The following is a 19578-nucleotide window of genomic DNA, read 5'->3' as shown; positions in this document are numbered from 1 at the left end:
AGATACAAGACAACCCACCTTAATTATTGGATCAGTTCTAGTCTGCCAGTTAATACTTACAGGAAATACCCAAGAGATTGATAGGCAGATATGTTTTTCATTACTAAAATATTCGTGGGTGTTAAGAAAAACTAAAAACATCTAGCAATTTAATAGGGCAAAAGCCTTTGAGTAGATAAGTCACAAAACCTACATCTCAGGCTCTGAAAGAGATATGAAACTATCTGAATATATATGAAAATACCAACTCTGATAACATATTTATAGCTATGAATAATATTTTTAATATGGTCACTTTTTCATTTCAGTAATTAAATGAAATGAAAATGCAGGATTGCTGGAACTCACCAATTTTTTCTTTCCTGGCTTATGTCAATCAGTTTGAACTTAAAGCTTTTAAGTACTCAAACATCTAAATTTTTTAATTTGAAAAGAAACCATCAGCTATCAGAACAGAAAAACAGTTAATTTACTTTGAACATTCTTGTGTTACTGTTAGATTTGAGATTTCACACCAGAGCTAATAAAAGTAGTAGCCTAAATGTAAAGTTGTGGTCTAAATGTAAAGTTATTTTTTGTTGGTTATAAACACAGAACTCAGTTCATGCATAGGTGCTTTAATTTGGTATCAGTTGTCTTTATCAATGAGGTGTTGAGATTTTTCTAGTTATTAACTTACTATTCTTTATTCTTTGACCTTCTTACCTCTGGTTACAGTGCACACTTCACTAAATTATGACCTTACAGCATACATTGATATTTTGTTGCACATGAAAATTTGAAAATGTATTAGGCCATTAATATGTGGTGTATGTAGAATTAAAATCCTTGAGATTCTATGGATAGGTACTTATGAGATTTCTGTCTAAAGTGTTTTCCTAAGATGTATTTTTGGCTAACTTCACAATATATTTTTATTTTTACTATGATCCGGCAACTGTTCTTATTTTCCTGTATTTTTCTGATTGCACTGGATGCTGTTATCTTGGATGTCAGACCTGCCATGGTGTTTTAGGGAAAATTGCTAGATAGGCAAAATTCTCTAGTGGATAATTTATAAAGCATAGACTGCTCCTTGTCTTTCAACTGTCTTTTTATATGACTCCAAATAAATATGCCTTTGAAAACACAGAGATTATACTTAAGTTATTAGAAATATGATGATGCTCACAAAGGCCTCACAAAACTAAGAGAAGCTACTAATTTTCAGTGATTGAGTATCTAAAATAGTTTTCAGTGTTTTTGTTTTTAAAAGGAATTTCACTGTATTTAATCTTTTCATCATTGCCTAGAAGGAAAGTGAGATTGCACTAAAGGCATGTCAATGAGTTGTCTGCAATACCAAGTCTATTCCTGAATACTAGGAAAAGTATGGAATGCCAGGATTTGGAATTTAGGCCTTAGAAAATTATAATGTTAAGAAAAGAGGAGTGATCTTAGGAGCAAAAGAGGAAGGATTTAATTTAAATAGGAATTAGTTACAAAAAACCCGAAGCACTTCAACACAGACTGACTATAAACATGAATATAGAGAGGGAGAACTTTATACAGGAATACAGTGATGAATCATAGACTCTGACAACCTATTTATAGGCTATGAATACTTTTTTAATATGGTCACTTTTTCATTTCAGTAATGAAATCGCATTTTTGTAGGTCTGTGAAAGAAAATCTTCAAAGGATATGCTGAAAGAAGTTGCTACAAATGCACTGTTGTCTCTGTTAGCTGTCAGCAAAAATGCCCAGAAATGTGCTTTGGAAGGTGAGCATTTCAAAATGTATGTTAAATTATATATTAATAAAATGCTTGCTGGTGTTTTACTTATTACCTTTAGATTGTATTTTTTTTTTTTTCAAAGCAGAAGACCTAGGTTTCAGTGGGAGGGTGTTTTTCTGATTTTTGCTAAGAAATCTTAATAATTAAAGTTTTAAGCTGCAGAAGAAATATTATGTTGTCGCCAGTTTAAAAGCCTGTGGTGAAGTCACAGCTCTGTGTTGGAGTAAGAGGAGATCTGTTAGCTTTTTACCACCAATGGCATATTCATCCATTAGAAACTGGAGATTTTTCACTGGAATATTCCAGTACTTTTGTAGATGAAAGTATGCCCCATGTTTTCAGTTCTGGTTGTACCTGGACAAGAGGAGACTACTTTTTCTCAGCTTTATTCTTCCCTGACTGTTTTTTTGGTCCCATTTTATAGTTTAAGTCGGCATTTCTTCACTGCACAATAGTAAACCAGCTTCTAATCAAGGGCTTCTTGTGCCCCCTAGAACACAGGGGAGAGTGGTGAATTTGCATTTCTCATGTATCATGGGCTTTATGCCTTTTGATCTGTCCAAGTGCACTTTGTCATGGGTGCTTTGCTGTAACTTATATCTCTGTTTTTTTCACTTTGTAAACCTACACTACACTGAAATAGATAGCTTAGACTGATCTGCTTAGTGTCTGACCCCTGTAGCGGTAGAAAACTCAACTTCAGGTATTAACTTTCTGCTCTTTCCCAGTGTATTGGTTCTGTATTCAGCCCTTACCTCAGTCAGGGTTCTTCTGTTGATGACTTACTAGATCATCAAAGTTCCCACATCCTGTGAAGGCACTTCCGCTGCAGGAAGTGCAACATTCTGTGCTACAGCAGCCATCAATTCATCCTTGCTGTTGTGCAACACAGGCCTTGGAAAAAAGGAAGAGGACTTCTGGGGTTCAAAGCAGTGTTCTAGAGATACCTGTAGCTCTAGCATCACCTGTTGAGCTCTTAAGGACTACTTAAAAATGCAAAGTTACAAGTTAAAAATGCAAAGTCCTGCACCTCAAAAGGTACAAGCCCTTACAGCAGTAGAGGCTGACTGGAAAGCTGAAAAGGCTTGGTAGGTAGCAAGCTGAAAGTGAGAAGACTAACAGCATCCTGGGTTGAACACAGGAACACTGCCATTAGGTCAGGAGGAAATGATTTTTTCCTCTGCATACCACTTGTTAGACTAAATCCAGAATAGTGCATCCAGCTTTGGCCCATTGCAACAAATGTCAACAAACTGGAGCAGGTTCACCCGTGGGCCATCAGCGTAGTTGTGTTCACTTGTTGTTAGAGAAGAAGCTGAGGGAGCTGACTTATGTCCATCTTGGAGAAAATAAGGTTTTGGGAAGAAGTTGGAGATAGATTTTTTTTTTTTTTTTTTTTTTTTTTTTACAGCAATACATGGTATAGGAGGATGGAAAGAATGGGAATAAATTGAATCCTGAGAGTCAAACTGCCTGTAAATAAACATTTACCCTTTGAAAGCAGTAAAACATAGTGTGTTGTCTCTGTCTTTGGACATTTGCAAGACCCAGCAGATGAAAGGTGCAGGCAAATCCGTGCCTGCTTAGAGCTTGCTCTGCTTTGAGCAGAAGGTTGGATATATGACCTCTGAGGCCATCTCTTCCAACTTGAATTACCCCATTATCATGGAATCATAGAATGCATTGTAAAGGGCCTTTAAAGGCCATCTAGGCCTACCCCCCTGCAATAATCAGGGACAACTTCAACTCTTATCAGGTTACTCAGCCCTATCCAACATGTTTCCAGGGGTGGGGCATCCCATTCCTCTCTGGACAACCTCCTCCAATGTTTCACCATCCTCATTTGTAAAAAAATTCTTCTTCATATCTAGTCTAAATTTGTCCTCTTTTAGTTTAAAACCATTATCCCTTGTCCTATTGCCACAGGCCATGCTAAAAAGTTTTTTCCCCGTCTTTCTTAAGCTCCTTTTTAGTGGAAGGCTGCAACCAGGTCTTCCTGGAGCATTCTCTTCTCCATGCTGAACAATCCCAACTCTCTCAGCCTGTCTTCGTAGATGTATTAGATTCATCTCTGGATTATTGTGGTCTGTCTCTGAACTCACTCCAACAGGTCTTTTCTGTTCAGCTTTTCTGCTACTTTCTAGGTGTGACCATCCGACCAATTCCTCCTCCACCATCCTGGAGGCTAACATAACTCTCCAATTTGGAAGGATGTTGTAGAGGACTGTGCCAAAATCCTTACAGAAGTCCAGACAGATGATGCCTGTAGCTCTTACCTTACCCACTTACATAGTCACACCATCATCTTACATTGACTTAAAGACTCTAGATCCAAAGAAAAGAGCCTAACTCAACATTTTGCCCTTTAAGTCAGGGGTTGCTTTCCTTTGTCTCACCACAGATGCAGGAAATCTGCTGTTAAGGAAAAATATGCTGGGTGAAATAAATGGATACCCTAATCTCTTGAAGTTTCACACTTCTAAGCAGCATCATTGGAGATATCCTGGAGAATTATGACTTACTATATTCTCCACCCAAATCATCTTCCCCTCTCAGTCTTACCTGTCCTTCCTTAGGGCATTCCTCTCATGGGACTTTGTTGCAAGAGGATTCAAATGTATTCTTGCTTCTTGAGAGCCTTCAAATAGATGCACTTCATCTCAGAAACTGTGTGTTACTTCCTGATATCAAGATAGCAACAAGATCATTGCCAGAAAGATACTTTGTTTTTTAATAAAATATTTTTGATTGTGAATATAATTATAAATGTTACTGGTTTTTGTCTTCCAGCTGACCTGATAGACAGCTGTATAGAAAACATGAAGCACATTCACGCACAGCTGAATTTGGATTCCCTAAAGCCTGGGAAAGGACAGAGAAAAAAGGTAGCTGTAAAAAACAGAACACTAAATAGGATAAAGCACATCCCAGCTTTCTTTTGTTTGTTTGCTTGTTTTCTTGAGGCAAATATTGCTTGGATCTGTCATGGATGACACAAAGTAAATGACAGCTTGTAGTGGATCCAAATACTGGAGCTTCTATAAGATTCAATGATTTTAGAACTTTTACTAACTTAACTACCTCACATACTCTTCCACTCGGAGGTCTCACTAGGTCTCAAGTACCTTTTACAGAACAGAGATGACTGCTTCTTCTGGAATGTCAGGCAGAAAATCACATCAGTCCATACTTGGCAGCTGCTCAGTCTTGGGTGTTCACTGGACAAAACCCCTGAGCAAGTTGTGGTGTTTTTTTCCTAGCATCTCTCTGGCCCTCAGGATCTTCTCCCATTTGCCAGATTGTTCCTCCAGCCAGGATCTTCACATTCTTCTTTTTGGGCCCATTTCTTTCTGGCAGGGACCACCTCTTTTCAGGAATCCTTCTTTTTTCCACTAACTTTTCCTTCCAGAGCTCCAAGCTTCTGTTTGCCTAAACTCAAAAGTCTACATGCAAGGTATAACACATGATCAGCCTCTGAATTACTAGTTTGGCCTCATGTCTTTTCATTACTTGGAGTGTTCAGGACGTCCCACTTTTAGTCCAGGTTACCGGAATTAGTAACTAGTCCATCCTGGCTGAAAGCATCAAATAGCAGGCTGATGGAGAGTTCAAAATTAATTTTCAGACATCCACTCACATCTCATCCTTTTGTAATCTGTCATAGTTGTAATTTGTGATATTTCTCTTATAGAGTATAGATTTAGAGTACTGTTTTCAAACTTAGTTGGACTTTCAGTCTTGACTTTGTGGCCCTATCTAATCCAGCTAATTTTTTTTTCCATCTTATTTCAACAATAATATGTTTTGTTTTTCTTAAGTTGTCTTTTTCAGTGTCTTTCAACCAGTGCTAGCTATTTTGGTTTTGTCTATTTTGTACCAGTCAATCTCCCTCCTGTCCCAAAATCAGTTCCATTTTCTTTATGCCCGTAAATCACAGCTTTTTTACTCTCCTATTATCTGACTTTCAGTTTGTTGTTGTTTTTTTTTTTCTCCTTCAAACTTGGTTGGGACAGCTCAGTTTCTTGTCATCAGACTCAATTTTCCCTAATTTTTTAACTTGTCAGTTTGGGATTGTTTTAACCTCGTACTTGTTTGTGGTCCTTCCACTGCTTGCATTCCCAGTAGCTTCTCTTTGTTCACAGTTTATTTATTTAGCCTTTTTTTTTTTAACCTTTCTTCCAGTTCTTCCAGACTCTGACATTACCCAACTCTTCTTTGCCACATTCAGATATAAATTATGTCTTACCATCATACAACAGTTTCACAGATTTTTTTTTTGCAATCTGCTTGTTTTCTGCCACTTTCATCTAAGAGAATTAATAAAATATGGGCAGTGACCTCTGCTGTCAAGTTTGCTATCTTGTCCACTCCCACATAAAGCAGAAATTGCAGGAAACACCTTCCTGTAAGGTATTTCTGCATTGCTTCAGCTAAATAGTATTTTTCTCTGAGGTTTTGGTACAGACATTAGCCTTGATTTGTGAGAGTATGAAATTGTGTTTTATAACAATGAACTCTTTAAAAAATTTAAGTTTGACCCTGACATTTGAAGGCTATCATACATTTTCTTGATATCTCCTAAACACATTTATTTTACTTTTTCCATTGTTGGAGGCTGAAAGGTGTTCTGCCATGGATATGTCCTATAAGGCTGAGATCGGCTGGTTCTTTGTAGTTTCTGGGTTGAGGAGGAATTTAAAACTTGAAAGAAATTGGAGGAAAGGAGCCTCTGAGAAAGTTCAGAAAAACTGTTTATGTTTAACTGAATATTTTTGAAAAAATTTGCTGAAGACCTTGTAGCAGATTTCCCTGCTGAACTGGGACTGCAGGTTGCTGCATCATATGTAAGTGGGCTGTTCGTCGTATGTGGTGCATAATGGACCCTGAGTCATTGCTTTCACGGTAGATTGAGCTGATCATTCACAAAACTGCCCCTTTGCCCAATTCAAGGCACAACTCTCAAAAGAAAGTCATGACAGCTTCTTTTCTTTTTTCCTTTTTTTCTGATTCTTTTAATTATTGGGAAAATATGTTTGACCTGGCTTCATTCTCAGCTCAACTGAGGTGTTTTATTTGATATTCCTTTTCTTTCAAAATAATTAGTCTGATGTTAATAAAGAGCATGAAAAGTAACCAAGTAACCAAGCTTTCAAAAATTCATGTTAAAATAGTGTCGTAGTAAAAGGCAAAATATCCCTAAAATAAATAAATACAAACATTGCTATCAATGCAATCAATACTTTTTTCCACCTCCTAGAAATTTGTACATCAAAACAAAATTGTAGCTTGTGGCATTTTAATGCTATTTTACTTATTAACTAAATTAATACGTACAGAATTCCTGAAAGAATTCTTGTCTTGTCTTGGAGTTAACATTTTATTTGGCTAGAAGTGAGACAAACCAGTTATAAAATGTATTTGTAATAATGACTTGTATGTTTCTGCTTGATCTACTACAACTGCCTTTCATTAACCTTTTTGCAGTAGACTGTTACTTCATCTCTAAATGTCATCAAATATATGATTTCTGATATTATGATTTATTAGCATGCATTGTTTCTTCCCATTGTCTGAGATTAAGTATGAATCCTATTTTACATTTTTGTTCCTTTACGTTTGATAAGACAGAAGTAGTATCCTGTGGTGGACAAGCTTGTTGGAGTTTGGTAATCTTTCAAAAGTGGTTTAGTGTGTCACCCTTATAGGAGTTAGGTCAGCCATCACTGCCCTGTAGCATCATAGCTCTGTCATGAAGATGGATTTTTTGTTCACTTGTAACTTGAATCTCAGTGTTGCACCTCACTGTCCAAAGGTCTGTATTTATTTTTGTAATTTTCTTATCGGGTTGGAAGTTATTTATAGCTTCTATATTTATAGTTAAGGATAGGAAATTAAGATCCTGGGGATATAATGATGGATTGCCCTGACCAGCTGTAGAGATCACAGAATATTCTGAGTTGGAAGGGACTCCCAAGGATCATCATCAAATCCAGTCCTTAAGTGAATAGTGTGTAGAGAGGTCAAACGCACAACCTTGACATTCTATTAGCACCATGCTCCAACTGAACTCTCAGGGTCTGCAAGACAGAACTAATTTAACCTTGTTTTTCGCCAAGGAAGAAAAGTAAATGCTTCTAGGGAGTGATTCGTGTGACTTATTTTAGACGTGTGCTTTAGGATGGAACAAACGGGTCAGAAAATTCTCACCCGTCCTTTATTAGCTGTAAGATAAATGGAGCTCGACATTACAGATTTCTGCATTTGGTCAGATTGGTGCCCCTAGAAATAGTATCTGTGGGTTATAAAGAGAGATAAGGATAATAAATTAGTGGTTTTAAGTGTCTTTCGTAAATGTGCTTGAAGCTAGCTGAGATGAATTCTACCTAAAATCAGGAGAAAACTGCTGAGCAGTTGTGACCCCAATGTTGATACCTTAGATTTGTATTTCTTCGTTTGAAATATCTTTCTTCCTTGTATGAGATTCATTCTGGTCTTACAATGATGATCTTCAATTATTTTTCTCTGGTTAGGAGGATAACCTTAACAAGGAGTTAAAGTGTTCTATGCAGCTCCTTAGAAACTGCCTCTTTCAAAATGAAGAATGCAAAGTAAGTATTCTTATACTGAAGTAATATGAGCACATTTAGTTACTGAATGGAGATAATTATCTTTTATATCCACTTCTGCCTTAAGTAAGTCAATAATTCTAATTTTCAAAGCATATAACATGAAAAATGGATGGCAGAGAAAAGTGTGGGGTCACCAGAAAAGCACACAGATACATTTCAGATCTTAGAAAGTTGTTTCCTCTCCTTACATCTTTTGCCTTTCTGAATGACAAGAAAAGCCCAAAACCATCCCAACCAAACAAAACCAAAATCTAAATAATTTATTTATTTTTTTTTAATCTGAGTTAAGTTGTACTAATCTTCCAAAACACAATTTTGTTTTCACATCCGTTTTTTATAAGATCATTTTTCTTGCTCAAAATCTTAAATGTCTTCTTTTAATTTTGTTCTTGACTTTTTCTCTGTTCTTTTCGATTTCTTTTCAACTTCCATTCTGCCTAGTTGTTTTTTATGGGGAAAATACTACATTACTTGTTTTCACTTTCCTGTGTTCTTTCTGATCACTGCTCTTCCTCTTTGTTATTGCTAATACCATTCACACATTTATTTCCACGCTCACAGTTTAATTTTTCTTGATATTGTGTTACTTGTGCCATTTATACAACTCGGGCTACTTTTAGCAAATACATTGGTGGAACTACAAGATTTCCTGATTTTCCAGGAGTACCCCTTTTCCAGGGCACGTATTGACATCCTTTTTGTACACAGAACACTTGGGGCTGAATAAGCCATCTGATTATCCCTGAAATCCCCATAACTTGGTTGTGCCATGTTCTCAGCTAAGATTATTGTGGAATGTTTTTCTTGTTTTGATCGGGATCTGCAGAAAGAATTGCTTGGAGGATTGAAGGTGGTTGCTGTTGATAACTGAAGATTTCTATCATTTGCTCTGTATACAGCTGCACTCCTGTATTTCCATGCTTTTTGAGTTCCAATAATTACTTTAGAAGTAGTTGAATAAAACTTTAGAGAGCTCTCGAACAAGAACAGTTGGAATGAATAAATCTTTACTTTTGTTTGCATGTCTTTCAGTAATTAAGATATGTGCTGTTTTTGACTGGCGTAGAGTTAAATTCGTTGGTGGTTGAAATTAGAGGATCAGTTCTCTGTACAGTCTTTTAAACCATAAGATAAAAATATGAGTTTTCTCATTCTATATTTCATTTTCAAAGGATTGATAGCATTTGAAATTCTCCTTCATATTGTAGATGGCAGCACTCAAAGCTCATCTTGTTCCTGTTCTGCATTCTCTGTGGCCATGGTTTTTAGCAGATGATTCCTCAATGCAAATAGCTCTGCATTTGCTTTGTGTCTACACTGAAAACTGTCCTGCAGGTATGAAAGTCACTCTGTGGTGGAACACATCAAAATATTTTACCAGAATAATTAAGACAGAAAAGCATAATAAAGGGAAAAGAATGTTTATTGCTTCTGTAAGAGGAAAGTGTAAAAGCACTGGTCCATCAAAGTCTATCAAGAGTTTTGATTTTAATACATTCAAGACTTCTATTCAGATCTGGTTTCAAGCTGTTGGATTCAAGCAAGGGTGCAATTGTACTAAAGGATTAAATAGCATTTAATTCAAACAGTATATTTAACGGTTATGCTGAATGTCCTGCCAAGCTGAGTAGTATATTATAGAAGTACTATTCTAGGAATTCTTTAATAGAGAACAGTGTATCAGTACTTTATATGGGTTGTACTTCAGTCCTTACTGAGAACATTCTGGTTTTGAAATAGTCAATCAAATTCCACTTTGTATTAAATTTCTTCAATTTCTTTAGGCCTTGGACTCAGTAGCTTTTGTTTGTATATTTTTCATAAGGAATCTCCTTTTCATTTGAGCAAACCTTTTCTTTCCATTCATAATTATCCCCACTACTAGAAGCCTGAACTTTTTTCTAGCATGGATTTTTCTCTTTCTATATCATGGTTATTTAGATTTAGGAAATCATAGCTAATGATTTGCAAGTAGCTTGAAGAGACACAAAAGCGACTGTTCCTTTTTTCCCTGTCAAGATACCGTGAAAGAGTTAACATGGTGAAAATATTACTTTTTTTTTTTTTTTTTTTTAAGTTAATGTCTCCAGACTTGAAATGAGCTTACAATGGCTTTTTTTCATAAAGTCTTTTTTTTAGTATGGGCCAAAGAAAGACTTGTATTAGTCAGCTACAGAGTATAAAATAAAAATGTAATGTCCTGTCCATGTGCAAGAAATCAAGCTGAATTGACTCTAAGTCTGCGTTTTTATTTTCCTTGCTGATAAGAGCAAGTGCTCTGATCAATCATGTTGATCATGTTTCTTTCTGTTTTGAATAGCTGACTTATGAGGTGTCCCAAATTTGCCTACTCTGAACTGGTTAACCATTCCTCCTCAGTGTAGTCTGAGAAATGCAATAAATGGAAATACAGTTAGACATTGTCTCATTTTTGTTTACTTTTGTCATGTAAGAAATTACCTGTTGCTGATGGCCAATGCCACTAAAAAAAAAAAAGGATACATATCTATATTTGTGCAGAAGGTATTTATCTGTATTGGGTTGGTAACATAGTTATTCCTGCTGCTGTATTAATTCAAACTTGTAGCTCTATAGCATAGGATTGTGCATTCTTCTATTGTACAGTGTAATGACAGCTGCAGACAGCGCTTACATTTCCCAGAAAAATATTCTAAGGAACTTATATTAATCCTTTCAAATTATACAGAGACCTCTTTTTCTGAACCGGTTTCAGAGGATCCCTTCAGATTCAACCGCCAAATAATTGTATAATTAGATGTATGTTCCAGTATTTAAGGAGACTTTCTGAGATGGAGCAATGGCTTCTGTTTAACAGCAGAATTGCCTCTTACATTCTAGAACAATAGAACAGTAGATGCCTATTCCAGTAAAGTGCCACATTCAGACATGTTTCTATTCAAAGCATGTCTGATTGACTTCATTGGGGCTCAGAGAAAAGATACCTAACAAATCCTTGGAAAAGTTCCATCTCAATGTTTGAGCAGTTGCACTGTTCTTTCTATATATTTTTTTCTTTTAAATACATATCTGCATTTCTAATATGATAAATGTCTCATTGCTTTAAGGCTGTGCTTCACTTTGTTGGGCCGGTGGTGGACAATCATCGCTTCCATCTGCACGAAGTGCAGCTGGCAACTCATTAATGCATTACATCTTGAAATTGGCTTCCCATGTGTCAAATGATAACAGCCCAGTTCAGCAGGTGGTCTTTTGTCTAATATCTAACCTTGCTCTGTCTCATGACTGTAAAGGCATTATTCAGAAGGTAAGTAAATGGTAACCTGTGTTTTAGCAATGGATGCCATTTCCTTTTTAATAAACCCTCTTATTTTAATATGGAATGACCTGTGATCATACAGAAATACTTCTGTGGGAATCAAATCCATTGTGTCTTCTCAGTTAGTTGTGTTACTGTTCCCTAAGAATAGAGTGTAATTCAGTTATATTCATAGTCTATATTGCTAGAGCTTTTTGTAACCTATTTCAGTGGGTTGTAACATTTTTAATACCAATACATATTGATAGCAAATCACTAGTGGATCATGGAAGTGAGCATGCTATAGAACAAACTGCACATGAACGAACAAGAAATTAAGCATTGTGTAAAGCATGTGGGAAACATAACCTTTGTAAAAGTTTTAGGAAAAAAAAACAGTGATTGGATGTTAGATAAAAAATCTATTTTTATTACACAAATGTATGTAATGTCTTTTCCTTTTTATATTTTTTATATAGAATGATCCTTACTCTGCTTTATCAAATGTGCTTGAAAAATCTGTTTCCCTTAAACTTTGATCATTTAAATAAATTCAAACCTTTAGAAAAGAAGACAGACCATGTAAAAAGTCAACTGTCAAAGTGATATGATAAGATGGGCTAACACAACAAAAATTATAAAAAGTGTGTTTGTTTCTAGCATCTTTTATAGTAATTTATTAATTGCAAAGATTTCTTTTTTTTCTCCATTAATAATGTTCTATTATTATTAATAGAACATTATATGTTCTATTATGTTCTTCTAATGTTGGACCTAATTGCCTGTTCGAAATGCAACAGGAAATAGATCTTTTTTGTGATGCTAATTATGTAAAGCATGGTCATACTGGTACAAAGTGACTAATATTCAAACTTTTTGATAGAAACAAAGAGTTTGAGATCTCTTCTGTAGTAGCTGTTATGTTCTGTGAATTGTTTTTGCTTTTAGAGTCTCCAGAGTTTCACTCTACTGTGATAGTACTTCCTTCTCTCTCTTGGGCTCTGCTTTCATAAGTGTGAGCAATGCTGAATAACCAATTCCCTCTGTGAAAATTAAATTACCAATATTATATTCACATGAAGAAAACCACAATGAGTTTGTATGCTGGGTTGCTTGCTTTCAACCAGATGCTTGTGTATGTTGTTAGGATTCAGTGATGCTGGGAATATTTAGTCAAGGACTTTTTCATTTGGGGAATTTATGTTATAACACCTCCCTCTTGCAACAGGGGAATAGATTTTTGTCTTCTCAGAATCTCCTGAAAGTGGAGGCAAGCCCTGAGACAGAGTGTCATATCAATGCACAGTTCTTTTTCTAGAAAGCTTACAAAAACAGAGGACATTCCTCTGGCTACCAGTGAAGGGAGGAGTGGTGCTGTAGGTTCTTATGAGTCACTTCCAACTCAAGACATTCTGTGATACCTTTAACATTTCTTAATAGCATGCAATATTTAGTAAGGGTTCAAGAATACATTATCTAAGCAGTGCATTGATTCACTTAAAATGTCGCTAGATTTTTTTGGGATAGGAACACAGAGTGCAAAGCAGAAAGCTTATGTAGTGGCGGGAATTAGCCTTTAAAGAAATATATTGTGTTAGATCAACTTTTATGTATCTACACTGCATAAGTTATTATAGAAGAAAATGTGTGTTGCCATATTAACTTTTTAACCATGCAGTAGATTCTTTTTCATATGTAATTTTTTTCAAAAATTTTTGACTAATAATGGGTTGCCTGTAATGTGTAAACTAAACCACAGTACTAGTGTTTGGTCAAGTATGTAGATTGGAAGGTCAAACAACAGCAAACAAGCCATAGAATACTATAAATTCTAAACCCCTTTTTCTTCCTTCTAACAGAGTAACTTCCTGCAGAATTTTTTATCTCTTTCATTGCCAAAAGGAAGTAATAAAAATTCTGGTAATGTGTCTACTCTTTGGCTAAAGCTGCTACTGAACATATCTTTTGGAGAAGACGGGCAACAAATGGTCATGAAGATAAATGGGTTTTTAGACCAGATCATTGAATTGTGTAAATACAAGCACAAGAGCAGCCAACATCTAGCACTTCTTATTCTACATAATATATGTTTTAGTCCAGCTAATAAACCAAAGATATTAGCTAATGGTAAGTATCTGAAGAGTATGTAAACTGTTGTTCTCTGGCTTCCAGAGGACTATGTTTTAATGTCAGTTTGGGTTACTGATCAAGAACTCAATGTAGTATTTTAAAAGAGCATTTTTATAAAAATTAATTTTTAGAATTAATTACAGAATGTATATTTTGGCAGAGAGACAATTACAATAATACATAGTAAAAGGAAAAGCAAATAAATAGTTATAAAAAGAAAATCATGATTCATTGTTAGGCAGATCATTTGAATTTAATAACACATTATGAATGAAAGGATTTTTGCAGTTTTGTCAAACAGCTAGTTTTTCAGGGAGGATTGAAGAATTCTTTGTGTCAGTCAGTTTGAAGTAACTGAAATTCCTGTCATCAGCTGGACAAAACTTTCTGAGCTTGTGCAAATTATGAATGTTGAGACAAACATTTTATGTTCTGTCATGTACAGAAAGTGCTTATGATAGTATGGCATATATATTTAATGTAACAATGTGTTCAGGACTTATTTCTTGGTTGTTTGTAGAAGGCATATTTCTTTGCCCCATTTATTGCAGAGAGAATGCTCCTGCATTTGTTCTAAGCTCTCAGCAAGATTTCCATAGTGTCCATACTTTTTATTTTTCCTAAGATGTAGATTTATTGCCTTAATTGAATATAGATTATTCAGTTACATAATCTGTAAATTTTTGTTGTGAAGTGAACAAGCAAAGCTGAAGAGTCTGGCTTCAGAGCAATGCTAGAAAATTAAAGCACCTACAGTGGGGTGGCAAATATTTCTCATTGGTTGCAAATCATCTGCATAATAAGTATGAAGAAAAATAGAAACATCTTAATATCCATCCTGATGTGGCTCTAATTGTAGCTACTGGGAGTTATAAAACAGTTTCACAGCTTACTCACTCCCTAAGCACAGCTGATAGCTATACATAATGTTCGTGTTGTATACTGGTTAGCTTAACTTTTTAGCATTACTTGGTTTTTGTTTTGCTGTATTGCTTTTAACACTTCTTTCAATGCACTGTGCTAATTTTATGAGCATATTGAAATTTAATCGATAATAAAGTTTCTGTAATTCCTCTGCCATACCAGTTCATGTCATAAAAATAAATACACTCCAAGCATCAATCTACTGAGGCATGTAAATATATTTACATTGCTCTTGATTATATTTTCTAGATGCATTTGGTTTCTTTTTTTTTTTTTTTAATTTGTCTCATTAGATCAAGCAATTGCAATACTGTCTGCCTGTTTGGAAAGTAACAGTCCTGCTGTTCAGAGAATAGGAGCAGCTTCACTTTGGGCTTTGCTTCACAACTATCAGAAGGTTAGTATTTGAGAAATCTGTGAAGAAACTCTAATGTTATACTTTTATGCTGTAAACAATGCAGTAATTCTAAGTAAATAATAATAAAGTTTACAATAGTCATTCAGTTTTAATTGTGTAGCTGCTGAGGCTGGGAGATTAAAGAACATGGTAGAGAAGCAGCATGTCCTTTTGTAGTTAGTGACTACTTACATAAATACAGTCTATATGATGATACAATAATGTTAATTCTAAAAACTCTTGCATCTCATGTTCTGATGAATTGTAATTTTTTAAACTTTGTTGTTAAGGTGTGGGCAAGAAAGTTCATAGTGTTTTGTGTGTTTGTGTGCTACAGGCAAAAGTGACTTTGAAGAATCCATCCATAAGGAGAAGAATAGATGAGGCCTATTCTTTAGTGAAGAAAAGTAGGTCTTAATTCTTTCTACCTAATGCCAATTCTTAATTTTTCCATCATTAAAGCATTTCAATTTATATCATCACAGTAAGTTTTTGTTGTGCTACACGTTTTTAAAAGGAAACTTTTGTCCCTAAAATCACAATTATCAATGTGGCTTATGATTAGGTATCTTATAAATACAGACGGAGAAAAATACCTTAGGTAATTGTCAAGTTTAGTTTTGAAGCATAGGTCTCATAATGCTTGCAATAAAAATGCTTTTCTCAGTACAGTTCTGTGAATCTTTAAATCTTAAATTTAGTGATAAAAAAAAATGTTCTTTTAGCATTGACTTTGCCTAACGGTGTTCAGCCTCAGAGTGTTGAGCCACAAAGAGGAGGGATCAGACTAGTGCATTGTTCCAACATTAAAATACTGTGCCATGGGTTAATGACATTCTGAAAGGTTGAGATTTTTGCTCCAGTAACTGAGCATAACTCAGTGGCTTCAATACAATAAGTTCAGCTGAAGAACATTCAGTATGAAAGGAGTTCAAACACCTGATCTGTAGCTGGAGCTTCAGTAGCTAATAATGGGTTTTTCAAGTTGGTCTGATCTTGAAAGGGTATGATAATGTCTCATTTTAAGCTAATGAGCTTTCAAACCAAGTTAAATTGCTCTGTGGATGTACTCAAATAGGTTTATTGATTGAGTGACTTATAATATCCAAGTTTCCATAGTATTTGTATAACAGATTTGCTACAAACTTTGTCCAAACACTGGACCATTGTTGGTATCCTAATAAGGAGGAGATGTATTTTTGATAGAACATCTCATGATAATTTTTCCTGTGCTGTCACCCAAATTTATTAATTTTGTGAATGCACTGTTGTTTCAAACTCAGCCTTTACTAAGTCAATCATTAAACATAATAATACATTTCATATACTGATTATATATTAATAGATAAGTTTGTATTGTTTCTTATAGCAGAACTGCCACAGATCAGAGATTTCAAAATACCATGTTGAATCAACAAGGTAGAAATGGGTACATTTTACAGACTAGCACCTCATAACATTAATGCCCATTTATTTTTGTACTGCTATAGAACATGAAGTCTCAGACTGAACTATTGATTTTTAATTCAATGAACATTTACATATCAAAATAAGGATTATAAAATATTTTATGCAACTGTAATTATTACAGTTTACAGTTGTGTAATATGTCATCAATATTGTTATTAATATATTCCTGAATTAAGGTTCTCAACTAGTCTGTGCTTGTAAAGCTTTGATCACTTAACAGTGATAATTGGGATAAAATGGTAGATTGTTCTTCTCAGTACATGTGCAGAATTTTTCAACATGGCTATTGTTATTTTACATTTCCTGCTTTGTCCTATCCAAGGAAAAAGCCAAAACAGACTTTGCAACATAAAGTATTAATATTTGATTTGCTGCTCATTTATACAGAGTTAAGGTCATAAACCAGCATGAATTCTTGCAAGGCATTTGATGCAATCTCTGGAAAAGTAATTTTATATTAAGAATCAGCTAGAAATTCAAATCTTAGGGTTTCTTTTTTCCTTTCAGGTTCTCCCCAGCCAGAAGAAGATGAACTACATGCCTACTATGTAAAATGCTTAGAGAATATAGTGCAGCTTCTTGACTCTTAATGGTCATCAGTTGACTTCTCATGTTGAAATTGAACAACTTGTTCCATGAGAGACTGAAATTTGAAGAAAGAACTTCTGCTTCACAGATCTATGGCAGCAGTATATCTGCTGTGGAAGAAATTCATGAAGCCTTTGAAGAAGAAGTTCATCACTTTGAACCAAAGAAATTGCGCTATATCTGGTTCAAAGTATTTGTACTGTAATCCCAATGGGAACTTACAATTACGCTATGTAAACTATGTACACAGAAGAAGGAATGTACAGGAGAAAAGATTTGAAAAATTAGTAATTTTCTTAAATTATGCATTGAATTTGTTACTATAAAGTATTAGAATTTCTGGTTTGAATTGTTCTTAATAAAGGAGTTTTTACCTGAGATCGTTTGCTGTGAGTGAAGTGGAATTTTTAAGATTGCAGGTGTGCCCAGTGTATGCTCAGATTCAAGAACTGAAAATGTTGGTAGTTGTGGTGTCTTAACATATACTAGATGCAGAACAGCAAGGTGCATGTTGTAGTTTTGAAGATTTCAGTTCAAATTGCTGCATGTTTTTTAAGATGCTAACAATTGAAAAAGAGTTCTCAATTGCTGATTTAGAGGTGACAGTTATGTTAATATAGCAGTTTACTCATGATACAGACTATGTGCATCATTTTAGTTACATTACAACAATGTAGAGAATATTTAAGTCAAAATCTGTTAGTTTCTAAAGACTTTGAATGTTATGCTTGGGGCAAATTTCCCCCTCTGCCCCCCTCCATTATCTGGGCCTGTGTTGTCTTTGAAGTGCTACTATATAACTATAGTTCTAAATTTTTCAGTATTCTATGCTGAAAGAATTTGAGAGAAAAACACATTGATGTCTGAGCACAATAGTTTTTCTGGCCATGGTTCTGGAGTATCTAACAGAGTGCTTTAATTTTCCTCAACACATAAAGCTTTTACTTTATGTCAGTCAGATAGAAGTGAGCTCATTCAAAGCAAAACCTGAATAACATCTCTAAGAATTATAGCAAGGCCATGTCTACCTGTAATTAGTCTTCTTAACCAGGTGACAAAAGTGTTTTCTGCTGACAGAAGGAATGTAGGTCTATTTGTTTAGCAATGCTTGTAAATTATGTGTGATTTGATATCATTCAGCTGACCATAAGTGTAATGCTTATGGCTGGGTTAAGTCATTACTAGAAATGTAATTATTGGCTGATCTCCCACCCCTCAACCAAACAAAGTGCAACGCTGGACCACTGAAATTTGATTCTTTTCCACTTACTATGTTGTGTAATTACTGTGTTTTGCAAAGCGGTTGTTAAATGCTGTCATGCTCATCCCACGGTATGTATTGCAGAATACTCAGCTGCAGGGCAGGAGACAGCTCTGCAAGTCAGCATTTGCTGACTGGGCTTGGTAGTGTGAAGTCTCTTCCACTCAGACTACCGAGTGCTGAGTCTATTCAGAGACTTATGCTTCAGCGTACTCACCCCAACGACCTTTCTCATAAATCAGTCTCTAAGTCAAAATGCAGATTGCCATTTTTTCTGTTTCAGAAAGACAAAAAATGGGAGTATTCAATGCCAAATGAATTCTGATGGAAGTAACCACTCCTGCAAGGATGGTAAGAGCTCATTCAAAGCATAGAAATACACATGGATCTCATGAGGGGAATGAGGGCTGCAGTTGCGTGACTTCATGAAGTGCAAGTACAATATAATAATGCCATAGAAGGATGCTTGTTTTCTATTAAACATTTCTATTTTGCTAAGCTGTGCTTGTTCTTGGAGAAACTATTCATATTGAATAATCTGGGCAGATTGCTAATACATTTGTTGTTACAGTAAGCCTTAGTGCTGTGTTTATCCCAAAATGAGCTATTTTCTCAGTATTCTGCAACAATTTACACCTGTGGGAAACAATTGTAGCAATGTCATAAGTAAGTACTTTTATTTGGTGTTGCTATTCTGTAAAAACAAAACAATTTTTAAACTCTATGGGCTAAAATCGATATTCACATTGTGAATAAGCTTTCCTCCTTCAAGATTAAGGAAAGGGCTTTATGTATTTATTTAAAGGACAGCACTTCCTTTCATCACATTTCTCTTGAAAACTGGGGATGTAGAGTGGCTGCATCCTGCCTTCCTGCATGTTAACAAAGGGAGTTATAAAATGTAAATGACCATGTAAATGACCCTATATTTCCTCTTCACTGGCACTTAGACTACCATAAATAGCCTCACAATAATCTTTAGCCTTAATAGCTTTCAGGAAAATAGATTTACATATTTAGACTTTGTTCACAGTTAATTTCCAAATTTTGGAGATCCATCTATCTTGAAGGATGGGGTATTTGTCATGTTTGTGTTTTTGAAGAGAATTATACCCTAAAATACCT

General features: G+C 35.1%; 1 protein-coding gene across 7 annotated transcripts in view; it reads left to right on the top strand.

Annotated features, from left to right (window-relative positions):
• Nucleotides 1-17556, top strand: part of RTTN (rotatin) — a 79842-nt gene extending 62286 nt beyond the window's left edge. For 4 of the 7 annotated variants that reach the window (XM_040082569.2, XM_040082585.2, XM_040082603.2 and 1 more), the window contains 9 exons: nucleotides 1657-1762; nucleotides 4568-4662; nucleotides 8308-8385; nucleotides 9615-9741; nucleotides 11493-11692; nucleotides 13543-13810; nucleotides 15031-15134; nucleotides 15472-15541; nucleotides 17112-17528. In XM_040082569.2, the coding sequence (XP_039938503.1) occupies nucleotides 1657-1762; nucleotides 4568-4662; nucleotides 8308-8385; nucleotides 9615-9741; nucleotides 11493-11692; nucleotides 13543-13810; nucleotides 15031-15134; nucleotides 15472-15541; nucleotides 17112-17194 (1131 nt within the window). In that variant the 3' untranslated portion in view covers nucleotides 17195-17528. Of the gene's footprint in view, nucleotides 1-1656; nucleotides 1763-4567; nucleotides 4663-8307; nucleotides 8386-9614; nucleotides 9742-11492; nucleotides 11693-13542; nucleotides 13811-15030; nucleotides 15135-15471; nucleotides 15542-17111 lie in introns of all 7 variants that reach the window. The other 3 variants (XM_040082559.2, XM_040082551.1, XM_040082576.1) reach the window with 2 other exon arrangements.
• Nucleotides 17557-19578: the final 2022 nt, after the last annotated feature.

Source organism: Hirundo rustica, chromosome 1, assembly GCF_015227805.2.
Source record: "Hirundo rustica isolate bHirRus1 chromosome 1, bHirRus1.pri.v3, whole genome shotgun sequence".
NCBI classification, from domain to species: domain Eukaryota; kingdom Metazoa; phylum Chordata; class Aves; order Passeriformes; family Hirundinidae; genus Hirundo; species Hirundo rustica.
Note: the sequence above shows the minus strand (reverse complement) of the source record. Positions and strands in the feature narration are given on the sequence as shown.